The following is a 21035-nucleotide window of genomic DNA, read 5'->3' on the forward strand; positions in this document are numbered from 1 at the left end:
CCTCCTTCTACCTCTCTCTCTCTTCTCTTTCTCTCTCTCTCTCTCACACACACACACACAGATCCTAGAAATACAACACACTTCACTTTTACTAATAATTCAATTGCTCGGATGGAGTTGGGGGCAGAGGTCATGTTTTCATTCTTGGGAACCTAGCATGCAGTCGCTGACCTATTGGGTGATGAAGACAAAGGCACTGCCAGTTTAGTTAATAGGTCTCTCTAGCTTCTCTTACATACTTTGAAAAAAGGGGCCCAAGAATCTTTCTGGTGACAATCTTCTCTGGTGATTATTAACTTTGCTTAAGGTTTATACTCCTAAGAATTCACCCAATACCTTCCCACAGCACACCAGAAACCTGATGTTTTATGTGCTTACAACTGATATTTTAACATTAGCATGGAGATGAGCTCCAGGAAATGTGCAGGAAAAGGAAAAAATGTTTTAATTCAGCTGAAAAAATTAGGAGCAAGAGGATTTTTTTCCCTAAGTGGTATCTCTTCTCAGATTACCAATTTAGAAATCAGACTTCAAAGAAAGCTGGATCTTTTCTTCACCTAAAGGAAATAGTTGATGAGTGCTATCATGGTAATCAGATTTTAGAGATTACTTGAGGAAACCAATTAGCTTGGAGCCTTATGGTCACACTGTACCAGGATATGGCATATGTCACAATGGACATGACATCATAAAATCCTTTCAGGCAATGCTGGAATGGGGCCTTGACAGGTGAGGTTCCCAAAGCAGAAGGGAAGGCACTGAGTGAGGAAACCAGGCTCCACTATAAACTGCCATGTGACCCGGCCCAGTCACTCACTGCTCTGCAGCTCCTCTTCCTCCTTCATAAAGCCAGGTGCTTGGACCAGTAATCTCTTAATGAGTTCCTACTTCTCTAGCCCTTTCTGCTTCTCATTTCTATTAAGCATTTTGATAAACAACATCTAAGTTCAGGTTTACGAAAAGATTATTATTCCCATTTTACAGATGAGGAAGCAGACTGAGAGTGGTATCAGCAAAAGGTAGTCTTCCTTCTGTGTGCAGGACTTACCAGTGTAGACGACAACTTGGTAGTTGACTATTTAAATCAGCCCCTTAGGATACAGTCTTGGGTTGGAAGTAAAAACCTGGGAGTCATTAGCACATAGATAACAGTGGAAGCTGTTTATAAAATATGTATAAGTCCTACTTCCGAGTGTTATACAGTCATGCACTGGATAAATCAGTTAGGCAAAAACCTGGAACCTGATTTTCCTGATTAGATTTGAACTTATTTAAATGCAATCACTTACTCATCTTTTACTCATGTCTTCTGGGACTTTTAGACAGCTACTGCAGTTGTCTATGCACAATGTAATGAGCCTCTAACAGTCAGCTTTGGCTCTGAGACATCTCTGAGTTCCATATACTCCCCTTGCTGTTCCTAGATCAATGCCCTGGTACCCGCACGTCAGCACTTGCTTACTCCTCAGCCTCCTACAAATAAAATTCTTAAATCAGAGTATATGTATTAAGTCCTGTAATGTGGCATCTCCTAGGATGCAATATACAAATGAATAGAGTTGATTAGTTAAGTATGAAAATGTCAAAAATACAGAGAGCACTTTGACAGGGCTATTGGACCCTAAGAAGAAAATGCCATGGGGGTCCAGAGCATGGAACAGTGGCTTTCCCCAGAGACATAAGGAAAGTCATCCTGGAGTTATCTTCAAGCTGCTCTGAAGAAGGGGTAGGGTTTCTTAGAGGAAGCAAAGAGGAGCATCAGTCCAGGTTTGGAAACACAATGCACAGAGGCAATGAAGCAGAAAGAATGGAGCATGCTCCTTTGATCCAAGAAGTCATAAGTACTACTCCTTATCCAAAATTTCACTTTCTGCAGTTACCCGCAGTCAACCACAGTCTGAAAATACTAAACGGAGAATTCCAGAAGTAAACAATTCTTAAGTTTTAAAGTGAGCACCATTCTGAGAAGCATAATGAAACTGTGAACTGTTCACTCTGTCCTGCCCAGGAGGTGAATCATCCCTTTGCCCAGCATCACACTGTATACTACCGGCACATTAGTCACTTAGTAGCTGTCTCAGTTATCAGATGGACTGTTGCTGTATCATAGCACTTGTGTTGATAATCCTTATTTTACTTAATAATGGCCCCAAAGCACAAGACTAGTGATGCTGGCATTCAGATATGCCAAAGGGAAGCTGTAAAGTTCTTTAAGTGAAAAAGTGAGTGCAATACAATAAAATATTTTGAGAGAGAGAGACCACATTTACATAAATTTTATTATAGTATATTGTTTTAATTGTTCTATTTTATTATTAGTTATTTTTGTTAATATCTTACTGTGTTTAATTTATAAATTAAACTTCACCATAGGTACATATGTCTACGAAAAAACACAATATATATAGGGCTCAGTACTACCCAGGGTTTCAGATATGCTTTGGGGATATTAGAAATTATCCCCCACAGAAAAGAGGACTCTGTACTAATTTGCCTAACTTTGTTTTGTTTGCTTTTAATCCTCACCTGAGGATATTTTTCCCATTGAAGGGAAGGGAGGGAGGGAGAGGGGAAGAGAGAGAGGGGGAGAGAGAGAACGGGAGAGAGAGAAAGAGAGAGAGAGAAACGGAGAGAGAAAAAGGGAGAGAGAGAAAGGGAGAGAAACACAGATGTGAGAGAGACACACCAACTGGTTGCCTCCCACAGGTGCCCCAACTGGGGCGGGGATCGAACCGGCAATGCAGGTACAAGCACCTGACCGGGAATAGAGCCTGCAACCCTTAGGTCCTTGGGTCAACCCTCTAACCACTGAGCCACATCAGCCAGGGCTAGGTTTTATTTTATAATTAGCAGGGCCCTACATTGTTCTAATTGCTATGTTGCTATCTAGTTATTTGCCTCTCTTAATCAATAGCACTCCTCTGCAGCACTATGCTTCAGCTCCAATAGGACAAACAGACCCCAAAATACTTGCTAAAAGCCAGTGTACCCTGAACAGCAGTTACTATACTGTCCCCTTTGGAATTCAGCTGGTACAAACAATGTCACTTCACCATGCTCAGTTTCTCTATGTATCTGCGGGATGAGCTGCAAGGTCCCACAGCCGCTGCGGGGAGGAAACTGCAAACCCTTGCCGCCTCTCCCAGTCCCCTAACTTCTTACATGAACATAGTAATCCTGGATGAGGCAGGGGAATCTGTTCTAGAATAGAGAAGGATGACCCCTTGGTGGGAGTCATAAGACCAAAAAGGATGTGGGGGAGTAGACAGACTGACACTTTGATGAGAGGCTTAGGGCCTTGGGAGGAATAGAATGTACCATCCCATTATGGATGACTTTTGCTCTGACACTTTGTCAACACACCTGCTGGTAACATATAGTGTGAGTCAAACTCAGCTGTCTGAGCTCAGCCAGCCTCACCTCTCTGGCCTTCCCCTGGGTGTGGACGAAGGGTACTGCCTTACACAGTTTCAGCACCTCTGCCTCTTGCCAAAAGGCCCTCATCTCTTTCTTCCTCGCACGAGGAAGGACTCTGAATCTGCCCCTTCAGGGAGGTGCTTGGGGTTTTAGAGCACTTGACAGGGAAGTTCGTATTTTTATTTGATGAGTACTTCCCAGTGTTGGGATTATAAAATTTGTAGTCAGCCATACCCAAGTTCAAATCCCAGCTGCCACCAAAGTCTCTGGGTCTCAGTTTCCCTGTCTAGCACTGTCATGAGAATTCAATGAGCTAAATATGTAAAGCATTCAGCCTAGGGCCCAGTACATAGTAAGCATTCAGTAAGTGATAACTAGTAATAACTAGGACAGCCTATGTTTTAATATTGTCTCCCATTCTAACGGGTACAGAAACCAACCGACCATGCTTAGGGCAGGAAGGCAGGGGAACGGTGGTGGGCCTGCTTCTATGTAAGTGAACCATGGGGCTTCCTGAGAGTCCTTTCTCTTTCAACTCACACAGCCTGACTGATGTCCAGTCACAGCTTGAAGCAATCTCTCCCCCCCCCATGGAGCTGTAGGACCTTCACTGTCTACCTTTCCCTCTGGTCTGTCAGCTCCATGAGGGAAGCAACCATGCCTGCCTCATTCTTCATTGGCTCATACTAACCTATGGCTGACAGTGATGTACGTGAGGGAGGGGATGGGGGAGAGAGAGGCAGAGACAGCGATAGATAAACGGAGGGGAGAAAGGAAGGAGGGACAGAATAAGAACAGAGCATTCAGAGAGAGGGAAGAGAGCCCTGGGGCCTTCCAGAGAGGTGTGGGGATGAGGCAAGGCTCACAGCGGTAGACCTGCCTTCAAGTCTTGGTTCCCTAAGTTCCAGCAGAAAAAGTACAAAGCTGAGGAGGTTCTTCTGGGAGCTCAACAAGGGAGAACCAAGCAGCATCTTTAATCTGGATAAGGATGTATAGAGAGTGTATTTGAATTCCTCTCCAGGTACATAAAAACATTCACTTAGTAGTGAGAAATCATGTAAAACATTGGGTAATGTGCATGGCCTATGCACATAACCATGCTATGGTTAAAGTAGTTAGTAACCATATGGGTCCACATGTTGGTGACTGTTCTCTCCTCTCTAGGCCTTTGCACTTTCCAGTCCCTCTTTCTGGAATGTACATTCCCTGTTACCTCTCCTCCCTCACCCCTGCTAGCTCATCCTCAGGTCTCAATTTATACTCCGCCTCCTCTTGAAAATCCCCCATTTCTGTAGCTGGGTGGCAAGGCATGTCCCAAGGCACTAATGTCACCTTATGGGCCTTACCTGGCTACTTGTTATTCTCTCTGGAAAGACCCTGAGTTCCTCAAGGACAAAGATTTATGTTTTACTTAGGTCTGTACCCCCAGCGCCTGGCACACAGGGGGTGCTCAAATATACTTGCTGAGCTAGAGAATCAAGTATTGAGTTGCTCTTCTGTTTCCTTGAGGGACAGCCTCTATCCTCCGCAGGCAAGCCTCTGAATCCATCAGAGGACTTGTGATAAAATCAACGAGCAGAGCAATCCATTACTTCAGGGACTTCACAATGTCATGGTGATGGATTAAGGAGCCCCTTACAATGTCAGTAACAGCCAATAAGGTAAACCAAAAAGCACGGTGGAAACCAAAGTATCAACAGAGCACTGTCAACACTGCCTGGCTAAGAAAGGCGGTGCAGTCACCTGCAGATTCAGGCTCAGCACCCAGGGGCCTGCACCTGCACTGGGAACTATCAAGGACTCTGCTCCAATCCCATGCTCCAAGCTTCCACCCTGCTGTCCTGCCTGCACCTTCCACCTGAGGACTGGCTCAGGGTGAAGCTGTGAAACTGAATCCAATGAGGGCTGAGTCATGTTTTGTTAAAGAAGGCACTCAAAGACCCACATCCCAAAAGAGAGAAATTTTCCATGTTTATACCCTCTGCTAACCTATAATCAGCAGGTATCATAGCATTGGCTAATACTTGTCACATGTTGTGTTAAGCGACAGAAATGGGTTATCTCATTTTGTTCACTCCTTGCAACAACCCTATAAAGTAAATAGCAGCTGCAGCCCCATTATACAGATTAGAACACACAGAGAGATTAAGTTATACACTCAAGTTCACACAGCCAATATGAAGCCAAGCTGGGATTTGAACTCAGATACTCTGATTTTAAAGGCTAAGTACTAACCACCCAGTAATCCTTCTCATGTAAAAACTGATCAGGCCTATGCTGAAAACTTCTAAGATCACCACTGGCTCACATACAATCATTTTTCCCAAATCCTGAAACACTTAGAACAGAGACCCCTTGGGGAATGCAGGAAGTTTGGGATAGATAAATAAAGGCCTCCTGCAGAGAGCAAATAATAAACTCAATGAGGCAGTGAGTTACCAGTGGCAGAGTTAGAGAGTTGGGTCTTTGAGATGTCACTGAACAGGGAGCCAGCCCTATCCCACCCCACCTTTGGGGCAGAACCCTGGATTCTGAGGACTGAGGAGTTGTCTAAATGCCCCTGGGAAAGCCAAGGTGAGAAATGCTGGATATCTGACTCATGTACTAAACTCGAATCATCTTCCTTGGATCTGCATTCCTAAATGCAGATTAAATCCTGAGGGATATTTGCCTTTTATGATACTTCGGGATACGGGCTTATTGATATGGGCTTATTGAAGGTTAATGAAAACAAGTATGTGTATGAAAGCTAAACCATGGACTGAAGCTTTTCCATTTTCGTCTGCAATAATGAGCAAGCACTAGGCTCAGGTTTTTACCCAGCATTTGACACCCACTAATTATTTCAGTGATTCCAGTTACAATTAATAAGAACTCAGCCATGTGTGTTAAATCTCAATATTCCATTTTGTCATCCATCAACTTAGTGGGGGGACATGCAAAAGGGAGTGCTGGAGGGCAGGATGTAGCTCTAAATTCCTTTCTTACCTAAAAGGTACTGAGAGTGACCTATGTGCCCAGCACTATGCTATGCACTTCACTTCACCTGCGTTGTCTCACTGATTCCTCACATATAATTTAGGTGCTCTAACCCCTCTTTATGTCATCACCATCTGTCTCCCAGGTCACCCCTCAGAACCTAGAATCGATTCTCCACAAGACTTCTCATACCCCAGCTCCATCCTCATACCTCCTTTCTTCATCTCCAGATATCCTCCCACTTCACCATCTGGAAATCATAGTTCCTCCTCAGTAAAATCTCTATCATTGCCCTCCTCATAGAAATGCAGCACCGTCTTACTCTTTCTAAAGACTGGCTCCCCAAAGGACAAGTGCTTCCCCGGCAGCCCTCTCAAGAGAAGCTGATTTTACTCCCACAGTCCTCATACAACTGGGCTGGGAGTGGGAGGTATACCTCTCTTGCTATTTCTTACCACTTCCAGAACTTTCTCTTTATCACCTCCCTAAGAGAATTCAGCTTTAAATCACATTTCATCAGATTATATTATACAATAACCCTCATCATTGCAATCTGCAACAGTGGTCACTCTGTCATTTCTCCATGGTTTTAATCCCCACTATGTAAATTCTTGGCACTTTAATATATACACAGATCACCCTTTTAACACCTTGGCTCTGTTTTAATGAACTCATCTCCTCCAGTGGTCTTATTTTAGTTACCATGAGCCTACCTGAGCCTATAACTGTCCCAATCAATAAAGGCAAACTCTTCTAATCGAGGCATCACACCTCATACTACTCCCTGACTACTTGATCTAATTTCCCATCTCCCTCCAATCTCCTAACTTTGTCAACCTTTTGCTTCCCCCAGGACCTGTCCTCCAAATCACTAATCTAACCTTTTTTTTTTTTTTTTATAGACTTTCTTTTTAGAGCAGTTTTGGGTTCACACCAGTATTTAGCAGAAGATACAGAGTTACCATATACCCTCAACTCACATACTTGCACAGCCTCCCCATAATCAACATCCCCTCAGAGAGTAGCACATTTATTACAACTGTTAAACTGACACATCATTATCACCTAGAGTCCATAGTTTATATTGGGGTTCACTCTTGGTGTTGTACATGAGTTTGGATAAACATATATATCTACCATTACAGTATCATACAGAGTAGTTTCACTGCCCTAAAAATCATCCATGCTCCACCCTCCTCACTAATCTCTGGCAACCTCTGATCTTTTCACTGTCTCCATAGCTTTGCCTTTTCTAGAATGTCATAGAGTTGGAACCATACAGTATGTTGCCTTTTCAGGTTGGCTTCTTTCACTTATTAATATAATTTAAGTTTCCACCATGTTTTTTTCATGGCTTGATAGCCCATTTCTTTTTAGCACTGAACAATATTCCATTGTCTGGATGTAGCACAGTTTATTTATCCATTCCCCTACTAAAGGACATGTCAGTTGCTTCTAAGTTTTGGTAGTTATGAATAAAGCTGCTGTAAACATCTATATGCAGGATATTTTGGTGGACATAGTTTTTTACTCCGTTGGGTAAATACCATGGATCATAATTGCTGGATCGTATAGTAAGAGTATGTTTCATTTTGTAAGAAATTGCCAACTTTATCTTTAAAGTGGGTTTCTTGTAGATAATAGTTGGGTCTTGTTTTTCTAAGCATCTTTCCACTTTCCTTCCCCCCTGGAAGTCCTGTCTCCCTCCATACCAGCCTCAATTCCATGGACTATCATTATAATCTTCGTCACATACATCTCAGTTCTTCTGCCCCTCTCTTGATTTGTTGTACTCTTTGACAAAAATACAATCCTGGTAAGATCTAATTATCTACCTTCTCCATGCTAGCACCAGGAATGTGGTTACAAAACATCAACCATATTGACTAGTCTCATTTTATTATTTATTTATTTATTTATTTATTTATTTATTTATTTATTTATTTATTTATCTGAGAGAGGAAGGGAGAGAGAGAGAGAAATATCTATGGGTTGCCTCCCGTATATGTCCCAACCAGGGATCTAACTCGCAACCTAGGTATGTGCCCTGACCAGGAATCAAACCAGCAACCTTTCAGTGTACCAGATGACATTCCAACCAACTGAGCCACACTGGCCAGGGTAGCCAGTCTCATTTTCAATTTCTGATCATGAACCTCAAATGGGCTCTTATTGTCCTCCAGCAAGCATATCCTGTCTTCCTAACCCATTCACTTAAAATTCTCCTAAAAACTATTTCAGACCTCCTCTCCTCCTCCCTAATTCTTACTTTCAAATGGTAACTTTTCCTCCTATTTCACTGGGGGGAAAAATTGAAGCAATAGAAAGAAAATGTCTAGAATCTCACCCACATAGTTGACCTTCCTCCTACCATAAACAAACTATATGCAATTTTATCTAAATTTATTCCTATGTATACAGACTAATCCAGTCACCTGTCACCACTTACTGGATTAATATAATAATCTACGGATATCATATCAGGAGATTAAGGATCAGCATAATTATCCACTGAAACATTCCTATCAAAATTTAAAATATTATGGCTTCTCCCATCAGAAGAAAGGAGGGATGAAGGGAAGGAAAGAGGATGAAGGGGGAGCTTTTCTTGACCCTACTTCTCCAATCAGCTTCTTACCATTTCTCTGCCCTCCTTTGCAATAAAGCTCCTCAAAAGAGCTTTCTATATAACTGGCTCCAATTCTTCTCTCTCTTCCCATTCCCTAATTCTCACCAGGCATGCCTTCTATTCTCCCAAATGTGCTCCCATCACAGTGATCAATGACCTCCAAGTTGCTTAATCTAATGGCCAATTCTCAGTCCTTGCATTATTTAGGAATAATAATACTATCAGCATTATAGGGTAATTGTGACCATTTAATAAAATATTAGAATGCTTAGAACACTTTTATTGTAAACTGTTATTGTAATCATTTCTTAAACAAACTTAGCCTAAATGTCAAAAGCAGAAAACCTCGCAGGATGACAGCATGCACACTTACAGTGATTTCTCTCCCTTTGTACTTCAGTTGGAGCTTTCAATGAACATTCCTTCTCCATAACTGGGTCTCTGAAGGGAGCAGAGGAGGAGTGCATTGGAGGCCCACACTCTTTTTCAATCTAATTTCTAAGGTCTCCCTTGAGGACTAAGTGTTAATTATCCTGTATTGTGTGGGTGTCTCTACAGCATCAGTCTGAAAAATTAATTTAACTTTTGACCAATGAGAGTAATAAGCTTCTCTCTCTTTTCTAATTTAAGTTTGACAGTAGCTTTGAAAATGTCTGAGAGTTGGGGGTTTTAACCAAAGTCAAGCAAACTAATAATTTCTTGGAATTGGTGTTGTCAAAACAATGGCTTCAGCACCAAACATTCAAAATTATCAACATATCATGTTAAATCCTTTGATTTAGCCTCTGAATTGGAGCCAGAGATTCATCTCAATAATAAATGAGTTTGAAATTTATAAACCAAAAAGGAAAGAAAATCTGGAACAGTTGAAAAGCAAACAATCTCTGTTAACATCTATGTTGAGCGCAGAGCACAAGAAATAAATGGTACAAGAATATCAAAAACTATTCAATACGTTGAAAGCAACGTCTGAGTAAGAATCTGAAGGAGCTGATAAAGCTGTCCATGTAGCTACCTGCAAAAGAGCATTCCAAGCACAGAGAATGGCCAGCACGAAGACGAGGCCCGTGCCCAGTGTGTCTGAAGAACAGAAGGGAGTGAGGGTGGCTGGAGTAGACTGAGGACAGAAGACAGCCATAGGAAACAAAATCAGAGAAAGAATGGAGAACTAGATAATGCATGTTCTCAAAGAACAGTGTAATGACTACTTTTACTCTGAGGGGATGGGGAGCCTCTGGAGAGTCTGAGCAGAGCAGTGTCATCCATGGTCTAACTACTTTTTCTAAGTATCCCTCTAACTGATGTACAGAGAATACACTATAGAGGACCAGGGCAGAATTAGGGAAACCAGTTTGGAGCCTCTTGGATTAGTCCAAGTAAGAGATGGCAAAGGTAAGAAGAAGAGAATTGGTGGAAATATATAAAATTATATATATATAGAATCTGACCATATGTACATTTGGAAGGTACAGCTGGCAGGACCTAATACTGAATTACATGTTGGGTGAGAGAAGAAGACAGCCATCAAGGATAAATCCAAGATTTTTTTTCCTGGACAACTGAAAGAGTGGGGAAGACTAAGGTGGAGAAGATGAGATCCAGAGTTAGTCTGGTTAAGTCTGAAATGCCCATTTAGCATCCAAGTGGAAATATCAAGCTAGCAATTAGATAATATGAGTTGAGTTCAGGAGAAAATGCCAAGCTAAAAGATATAAGTTTTGGAGTCATCAGCATATAGATAGTATTTTATGATCTTAGACAATAAGACAACTAAGGCAATGAGTATAAACAGATAAAAAGAGAGTTCAAAGGAATGGGCATATCTTTGGGCGTTCCAAAATTAAGACATCAGGGATATGAGAATGAATAAAAAACAAATGCGAAAGGCAGTACTTTGGGAAGAAGAACACAGAAGGCAAGTTATGTTGGAAGCAAAGTAAAGAACTTGTATTAGGAAGGAAGAAGTGATCCGCTCTGTCCAAGCACTTGATAGGTCATGTAAGATGAGGACTGAGAGAGACCCCAACCATTGGATTTAGCAACATGAAAGTCACTTATGATTCTGATAAGCTCACTCACAGTGGAGGCAGTGGGTATAGAGGTGAATGCCTTATTAAATGGGATAAGAAAAACTACAAGGAGGACAATTGGAAATACTCAGTGTAGACAACTCAATTGAAGAATTCTGCTATAAAATGAAACAGATAATTAGAGTAGTGATTGGAGAGGGAACTGGGGTCACAAGAAAAGAAGATTGCAGGAGCCATGTACTTGAGTAGGCATAAGGGGTGATGTCTAGTACACAAGAGGAGGAGCTGATCATAGACAGGAGCTGGGGCAGTCCATCCACAGGAAGAAAAGGGAAGACAGTCCATGAATAGAAACACATGAAGGGAGAACATGTGATGGTGTAAGCCCGTGGCATTCCTCCTCTGATGACTTCTAGTTCCCAAGTAAAAGAGGAAGCAAGGTCCTTATCTGAGTGTTAGGAGAGGGAGGAGGTGTTAGAAGACTGAGGAGAGGGAAAGGTATGAAATGCTTATTTAGGTGAGGGGGAAGTAAACTGCCCACGGGCACTCAAGCCTACCTGAGGTTGTAGACAGTGACTTTACACCATGCCTGTCACTGCAGTCGTGTGTTCTCTGCCACACTTACTGTGCAGAGGCAGCAGCAGAGCTGGTGGAGAGTTAGACTCAACCAAGGTTGGGCTTTTATCCAGTGCGGAGGATGAAATAGGAAGAGGGCAAGAGAGCTCCTAACATACACAGGGCTGGTTACAACGGCTGCCCGCCAAATACAGGCTCTGTAAGGAGGGGACAGGGACCTAAGAAGAAATGAAAACCAGTGGAAAGGTAGGTAGCATGGCCAATGGCTTGTAGGTCTGGAGGAATCAAAAGACTGCTAGAGTTCAGGTCTCAGAGGGAGTGAGCTAGACATAGGAGGTGGTGATGAGAGAGAGGGAAACTTGAAGTTAGGGTCATGGGTATGTTAGAAATAACTAAGAGAATGAGTGATAGAGTTGGAGCTGAGAATAGGTCATTAGAAAATATGTTATCAAGGAAATGAGAAAGCAGGGTAATGGGAGGGTCATCTTCCTAGACAATGAAACTACCAAAAATAACAGCAGCAGTAATTTTGGGAGAGTGACAGTGAGACAGGGGTTAAACTCTTCAGGGACAGTGAGAAAGTGACCCAGAGATAAGTGACTAATACAGTAGTGCCCTCTTATCTGTGATTTCAGTTTCCACTGTTTCAGTTACCCATGATCAACCACAGTTCAAAAATATTAAATGGAAAACTCCAGAAACACACAATTAAGTTTTAAATTGCGCACTGCTCTGAGTAGCATGTTGAAATCTCACCCTGTCCTACACTGTCCCGCCTGAGATGGGAACCATCCCTTTGCCCAGCGTATCCACACTGCGTATACTACCTTCCTGTTACTCAGTAGTCGTCTCAGTTATCAGGCTGACTGTCGTGGTATCACAGCGCTTGTGTTCAAGTAACCTCACTTTACTTAATAATGCCGCATTAACATAATTTTTATTACTGTATAATTGTTCTATTTTATTATTTTTGTTAATATCTCACTGTGCCTAATTTATAAATTAAAATGTATCATAGGTATGTATGTATGTACAGGAAAAAACATAGTATATATAGGATTTCGTACTATCCAGTTTCAGGCATCCACTGGGCATCCTGGAATGTATCCCCCATAAGTAATGGAGGACAATTGCATAGGGAAAAGTGTTCTTATCTCTTTGAATCTCAGTTTCTTCATTTGTGAGTTGAAAATGCTGATAGTCCTTCCATCATGAGGTTTTTACAAGGATTGAGTGAGATAATACAGGTAGGACACCTGTCACCCATTGGGATTGACAGAGTTCAGATTGCAGAAATGTTCTTTTTAAAAGGGGTACCTGTAAGGTCTTGGGTGTGTGTCTCAACTAAGTTGAGGAATGTGGCTTGGAAGGCTCACTGAGCTCAGGGATAACCCAGGAAATCATAATCATCATAATTGCCCAGGGTGTTCTGATAAGCCTGGGCCAGCCATGACCCTCCTATCTGCAACTATCCATATTCCTGTCATCTCCGAATTCCAGGCAGACACGGATTCTCTATTTCTTCCAGCCATCTGTAGACACCAGGCTTGCTGCCTTCTAGTAAGAGTGTCTAATACAGAAAGCAAAAATCTAACTGCTTGCTCTGGTGTGTCTCCCTGTACTATGGTCAGGCTAGCTAAAAAAGCCCAGAAAAGTGAAAATCTCTAATGAAATGATGCCTTGTATTCTGAACTGCACTGAACCAAGAAATGTGCAGAGGCTCTGGGGCAGTACAGTCTGAGTTGCTCCTAGCATGAGGAGCTTGGGCCAAGGCATGGGTCAAGCCCTTTCCACTTTTCTGTATCCATCCATGCATTCAGCTCTAGGAGGGAGTTTCCACAGAGACAAGGTCTTATCTAGTTAATAGGGAAGTTTGTGTTTTACCAGGAACAGGCAGTAATATTCAGAGACTCCTCGTTTTTGAGAAAATGCCCATAAAGTTGATAGAGTAGGGGCCAGAGATTTAGGGAGACTGAGTTGCAGCAGCAGGACTGCCAGAGTTGAATGGGCCCATGTGATGAGATGACCCTTCTTGTCCATTTTCTTGAGCTTCCCACCTCTGGCTCATTGAGGGGTCTCAGATTATCTTAGCTGGGACAAGCTCTAAGCAAGTTTCACTTAGCATTACTCTTGCAGAATCATAAGAGTGGATCCCTAGCCTTCTCTACCCCCACACTACTCAATGACCACATGTGTTCTGTTCATTACCAATTTTTCATTCCTAGTATACAATAGGCTCTCAATAAGGAAGGGAAAGAGGGAAGGAGGAAGGAAGGAAAGAAGGGAGGGAGGGATGGAGGGACGGAGGGACGGAGGGAGGGAGGGAGGGAGGGCCACAGCTCTTTGTGCCACCACCAGCTCTTTGGGCTATGCGCCAAAACACAAACTCTCCAAGCATCTTTCCTGAATTTTCCTCCATGACAATTTTCCTGAGCTGAGCAATCATTTTTCTTCCAGCATTTCCCTTCTTCTCCCTAAATTACATATATAAATAGGAGGCCACTCTTGTCTGAAAACATCTCCTTGATTCTTTTCCTCTTCCTAGCTAACAAACATTCACTTACCTCTTCTCTAATGCACAGTGACATTTTGATGCAGCAGTGCTGGAAGGAGACAAGAATCATTAACTCAGAAAAATGGCTGAGCTTCTGTGATTTGCCCAGCCCCCACCTATTTGCTGAGGAATCCAAGTTCTGGAAAAGCAAAACTGCACTCCTGCTAATCAACTATCACAGGTGGAGGGCTGCTGACATTGATTAGCACTGAAAGTGACATTTGTCTCTTGTGTCCTTTCTGAACCAACTCTGAATAGACTCCTTTCCACTAAGAAACCAACAACGAAGCCCCTAGGGGAAGACATTTTGGGGGGAGCAGTGGCATGAGGGTGACATGAAACATTCTTTTGTCCAACATATTTTGGATCATTATCTGGAATTGAAGCAGTCTGTCTGGGGGAGAGAGAAGTTGGCCTGTCAGAAGTTGGAAGTCAGCCTCTCAAAGAAAATTCTGAAAAGTATACCTAGGGAAGAGAAGAGAGAACTCCAGAGGCAACCTACTAAAAAACAAAACAAAACAAAAAAGGTTGAGGTCTAAAATTGTTTATTCAACAGGCAAGTAATTTAAGGAGCCATGATTCCCCATACAAAAGGATTTGTAGTAAGAAAGAATCCTACTAGATTTAAATTACATTTGGTTTGTAAATTGATAATTTACAAGCAGGTTTTCCAGCATGTAAAAGGAAAAGCACACCTGTGTACATTTTTTCCCAATTTAGCATATCAGCTGTATCTTTGCAGTAAACTTCCTGTGGAGAGCAGCTGTTAAAGACTGGTGGTAAAGAGTGCTGTGTTAGTTCCACTAGCCTTAGAAGTTCATTTCTTTATTACTCCTCCCTCAGAATTGGGCAGGGAGAGCTGCTGCTTTCAAAGAGCCTGGGATGGGCTTTAGAAGGCATCAAGGTTGAAAGACAAATTCCTGGTTCTCATCCCCAGGAATTCTGACTCGATAAGTCTGCAGGGCCTGATATCTGCAGTTTTAGCAAGCACCCACGGTGACTCTGATACAGGCGGCCCAATAGAGCACACCTTGACAAATCCTGGCTTAGAGAAGATGTCCTCTAGGTTGTGTATCAAGACAAATTGCCCTGCTTCTGGATCCAGCACATCCCCTGATTCTAATGTTCTCCATAAGCTCACACTTGGTGGACAGTTGCTGATCGACACTGCTATGCTGGGCAAGCCCACCTGTGGGGCTCAGTGTGACATACCCCTGATTTCTCTTTATTCTATTAGAACGATTACAGGAAGTTATCTATGCAATGCAAGGATTTTGTGGTGGGCGTGCTGGACCTATGCCGAGACACAGAAGAAGTGGAAGCGATTTTAAATGGTGATGTGAACCTCCAAGTCTGGTCCGACCACCACCGTCCAAGTCTGAGCCGGATCAAACTCGCCATTAAATACGAAGTCAAGAAGGTAAGCTTCCCACCTCTCCTGGCCTTCCCACCTCACAGGGCTGCTGGCCTAGCTTTGTACTCATGCTTATTTTATGTTCATGCAAGGTAATAGTGGCAACACCAATACCCAACTTCTCTCTAGACAGGGAACTGCTCAGAGGCCCTCTCACCAACCCCCTTCCTGATCCCCAGCCTACCAGGAGAGAGATACCATAATAGTCATTCCATAAACAGGCTCTGAGCCTCAAGAACAAAACAGGATTTCCAGCATCCAAACCACTGGCAGGGCCAATGTCACAGTGTTCCCATCAGTGAGCAGGCCAATTCATGCGTTTTCATGGGAAACATATTACTCAGGTTGTACAGCAGTATGTACTGCACTTTCTCATGTGCCTGGGGAACCGTTGTGTACAAAATGCTTTGGTGTAGAGACTTTGTGGGATCCCTGGTTCTGGGAGGCTTAGAGGAATTTTACTCCTCAGGCTCATGAAAGTCCACAGTATTTGAAAACTCCAGTTGGCTTTCACAAGAGCAAGCTTTTCTAATGGCCACTGACACCCAATAGCCCTCAGGCCCACAGTGGCTGGTCAGACTGAGGTCCTAAGAAGCAAAACTCAATTATGGTTCCAATTTAGATGTACTCTGGGTTCTTTAGAATCTGCTCTTACGTTAGATGACATCATTCATCCTGATGAAAACAGCAGAGCTCCAAAGATCAAAGATCCAAAGATGTGTTTAAATATCAAAGTGCTTTCCACAGATGCAGGATGGCTAATCAGTCTTTCAGGGTTTTCCCCCATTATTTCAAAGGGGCAATACTGAGCATATTTTCAATGCCCCCAAAACAGCCTCTAAGCATTTCTCCTCTTGTCTGATTGTCTAAATTTGTGTGGGGTGAACCGTCCTTCAACAAACCACGTACATCTATGGAATTCATCTAGAGATAGCTTCTAAGTTTGATAAAACCTTCCTGCCCTTTTACTTTTAATAATAATCAAAAATTCTAAGAAAAACAGCTTTTTAAAAAAGGCTCTGAGTCCCAAATATAAAACTGATAAATCATGGAAAAGGTGACCTTAGATAAATATTTAAAAGTATAGAGTGATGGGAGGAGAGGAGTCAGGCTACAATTTGAAATACAATACTATTTTCTTGGCTCAGGGAAACTCACTTTTTAGCCTATCCCAAGAGCTCACTGAGGTTTTACATCAAAGCACTGCCATCCCTTCCTGAAGCTGCTGACACATTCATGGCCTTGAAGTTCAAACAAACCCTACTGTGAAACTGGCAATGGTAAAGAACCACCAGCATTTCCTGAGTCACCCAGCCAGATCATCCCGCTCCCTCCCAGCACAGAGTAAAAGGTGAAGATGTCTTTGAAACCCCAAAGAATCAGGAGATGACTAGCATTTGCAGATTTACATTCACAGTTTTGGCTATTCAGGAGCAATTGCAACAGTCCATGAAATACAAGCATTCACCATTTTTCTAAAACATAAATCCACATATCTTAGCAAAACTATCACTGAAGGTAGATTAGTCAGCTAGTCCAGAAGTCTCGTCACCACCTCATAGCTACATGTTCCCTCTCATTGTTAACTACCAAGTCCCAAACAGCCACAGCGATGAACAAGAAGAAAAAGTGAACCACTCCATGAACATGATGGTTCTGGTCAGAATAAAGAGGTTTTACGAGGGAAATCATTTACTCCAGTGGTATTTGCCAATTAGGCAGTTAGGAAGGTCTCAGGAAATACCCATCATGAATGTCAAGTGTCTGCTGCAATCCATAATTAGGATGACAATAAATGACCTGCATAAAATGTCAGCCTTGCTCATTCAAAGACCTCCCTCCAGTGGGTAAATTCTCCCAAACCATGTATGTCATCAGCAACAGCAGGCAGACTCATAGTTTTCCTTGACTTTTATTCTATTATGATTTACCAGTGAAAATGCCTAATATTAAAGACTTATTAATATTATAATGAGATTTCTGTTTTAATTTATGAACTTTAGCATGCTTGCCTGGACACAGTCTAATCCTGGGTCTCTGAGTTATGAAATGACTAGCACCAAGGCCTATTTACAAATACACTGCCCCTCACACCTGATATATATATGAGTCTTAAGGCTGAAATATAAATCTACAAAAAATTCCTAATGCTCTGCCCACGTGATATCAAAGCAAACCATTAATTCAGTGATTAAAACAAACTAGTTGTTCTTGACAGTTTCATGGGTTGCTAATAGGTGTGACCTTAAGAAAAGGTTTTGTGTTCCAATTAGACAGATTTCTTTGCTTAAAGACATTATAGAGCCTTTAATATGCACTACTACTCTAAAAGAAGGGGACAATATGTACTACTTAACTGCAGAACTGTATTTCTCATGGAGTATCTGGTGAAACTAGTTGTCCATGTAACAGTCTGGAAAACTCTTAATATAGGATCAGCCTAAAGATCTATGAAGTACATAGATCTGAATGAAGTGGGCACTGCCCTGTGGCTGGTACTGCGCCCTGGATCCTGTCTTTCACTTGCATGTTTGCCTCTCTTTAGGCACCACCCTCAGGTCTGGTCCCCTGGCTGGCTCTGTCATAATGCCAGCCTCAGTTAAATAAAGACAATCACCCCACCTTGGCACAGGGAACACTTGGTAAAGAAAAAGGAATCATGAAGTAGATGTCAGGAGATTTCTAGCATGCTTCTTACACTTACTAGCCATGTGGTCTTGGGCAAGTCTCTGGAGCTCTCCAGACCTCATTCCCCATCTGCAAAATGGGCATATAAGTTTTTGATTCAGAGCTTTCTGTGAACTTTGACATGAACTGACATGAAAGGAAATGATCTAGAAACTGTAATGTTCTGTGCAGCTCCTCAGCAAAGCATCAGTGCTATAACTCAGTGATGTCCCCTTCCTTGGGACTCTAGGGGTCCTTCTATCCCCATAAACATCCCCTAGCTTATCCTTTGATATCTCCCCAGACAATGCTAGAAATGTCCCCCTGTGTAAGGACATTATCCTTACAGCCTAAAATTCCTCCCAAAAGACCAAAAGCCTAAGAGGATATGGCTATTCTCCACAACTTCTATTTTAAAGAAGGTAACTCAGCCTCCCCAATAACCCAGGTGGATGTGCCATCTGAAATATTAGCCCCTGTGCCTGGAAGGCAGTGTTGGAGAAGTGGCTAAGAGGGTACCCTTTGAGGTTAATCCTGGTCCAACTACTTATTATCAGGGTAACTTGAGCAAGTCACTAGCCTCTCCGCCTCACTTTCCTCATCTATAAAATCTGGATAATAATGCTTACTTCATAGGATTATGAGAATCAAGTGGGATAAAGTATGCATGCCTCGAACAGACACAGGCTCACCATCCTGCCGGTATAAATAAGGAATGTTAATACACACACTGCACTGGCTTAGAATGACATTTCTTTTACTCATCTCAGTCCATCCCAGCTTTTAAAGGCATAGTCACTTCAGAACCCAAACTTGCCACATGAAGAAGCAAGTATGTTTCTCTCCCCATGCTGAGTCAATTTATGCTCAGAAGCAACTCCACTTGTGTCTCATGGATAAAGGAAACAATTCCTCCAGATTTGGCCTGCAGCCCCCCCCCCCCCACACACACACACACGAATACATAGACAGGCCTTAGTATTCCCCTCCAGGGTCAATCTAAATAACAGACATCTTACTGTCTTCTCCATTTCTATCTCTGTCCCCAGGGAGCCATGCCCAAATGTCCTTTTTAAAGGCCCTTTTCTCACTTGCATATCAATTCTGAATAAATGCTTAGGGGACTTCCAGCCCCACCGACTGGGAAGACACAACAGTCTCTGAATCTGTTTAGGTTCAGCTGGGCCCAGGCTGCACCTATAAAGGGAGCCCAGTGTCTGGAATGTGGTCATTGCTGAGTGACCAGTCATAGAACCCAGACACAATCCTTGGTGCTGTTATCAACTTGTCCGAGAACACACATCTGGGCCCTTCACTTTCATCCCTCCCTCTCTCTCCTCTTTATTGTTTCGTCTCTACGCTTACAGGGTTGTTTTTTCCCCTACATCATTTCTGCCTTCTTCCTGACTCCAAGTCTGTCTTAATGATGATCGGTAAATGTCCTACTCACAGAATTGTAGGCATGCTTCCTCCAGGCTCAACTGCCAAAGAAGAGTGGGACAAAGAGACCCAGAAGGTTCTGTTTCGCACAACAGGGGTCTTAACTCCACCTTTAAAGGAGATACAGACCCCTTTGGATGTAACAAAACAAAGGTCTGATACCAAAAAAAGGAAAACATAAATATCTTGTCCAAAATTATATTACTCCCACCGCAGAAAGCACGTCTCACATCAGGCAATATCACCAGTAAGGGTGGTTAGTTGAATCTGACAAGTTCTTTTAGCTACCACCTATAAGATCTACAGACACTGATCAGCCTGCTGGGGATCCTGAGAACAAGACACAGCCTTGCCCTCAAAGAGCCATCAGCTGTGGTGGGTGAGGTAAAGACAAGAATGCTATGACTGTAGCATAGTAGCCTCTGCATTTCACTAGCTAAGCAGAGTAGAGTTCATCACAGTTAGCTCTTCCGGACTTCCAAGGGGCCCAGTTCTAGCATGTTGGCATGTGGCTTGGTGTGGGGAATCTAATCATGGTGCCAGCCACCTTTCCTTCCAACTAATGAGACTTCCCACTTCCCTCAAGCAGCAGCTCCACTCCACCAAGCCTTCCAATCTCTAGAATTTCTGAGGTGCCCTTTCCTGACTCTGTCAAGCTCCTGGTGATTCCTCGCTCAGAAAGCTAGTCTCCCATGAAATAAAAGACCTTGGACATGACCATGGGAAGGGAGAGGATTGCAAGGAGAAACTCTCACTAGCCCTACTCAGTAACACAGTTACCTTTCTTCACATTATTGTACTAAGAAAATAATATCCCCTGTAAGTTTCACTCAGTTACTCACTCATCATTTAACACTCACTCACTGATGTCTACTACACCACCGGCTCTGTGCTGAGCACTGAGAAGACTGAGTAGACCAAGACCCAGGCCTTACCCCTGAGAGGTTCATGCAGCAATGGAGAAAATGTCTGAACAAAGGGTTACAATCCTACCTAACCAAGGCACACAGGAATGGAATGGGGGCAGCATGGAGGCCAGAGGAAGCACTGACCAGTTCAGTCTGATCTTAGGAAATGTTTCTCAGAAGGAGAAATCTTTGAGATAGGGCTTAAAGGATGAGAGGTGCTGGGTGGGAGGACAACTTAGGCACCAAGAGGTGAGGGAGGACAACTTAGGCAGAGAGAGGTAAAAGTTGAAAAGTCATAGACACCAGAGGAAGGAAGGGTCGCATGCGTATAGAGCATGTTTAGCGGGGATGTTTCCTTATAGCTGTATCGCTGTAGGAAATAAAAAGACTGGAATGCTTGTCAGGACCAGATCCTTGAGGG

General features: G+C 42.8%; 1 protein-coding gene across 1 annotated transcript in view; it reads left to right on the top strand.

Annotated features, from left to right (window-relative positions):
* TRPC7 (transient receptor potential cation channel subfamily C member 7) overlaps positions 1-21035 on the top strand; it is a 120991-nt gene that overhangs the window by 22105 nt on the left and 77851 nt on the right. The window contains exon 3 of the mRNA XM_081136069.1: positions 15423-15605. Within this exon, the coding sequence (XP_080992195.1) occupies positions 15423-15605 (183 nt within the window). The remainder of the gene's footprint in view (positions 1-15422; positions 15606-21035) is intronic.

Source organism: Miniopterus schreibersii, assembly GCF_964146895.1.
Source record: "Miniopterus schreibersii genome assembly, chromosome: 4".
In the NCBI taxonomy this organism is placed as follows: domain Eukaryota; kingdom Metazoa; phylum Chordata; class Mammalia; order Chiroptera; family Miniopteridae; genus Miniopterus; species Miniopterus schreibersii.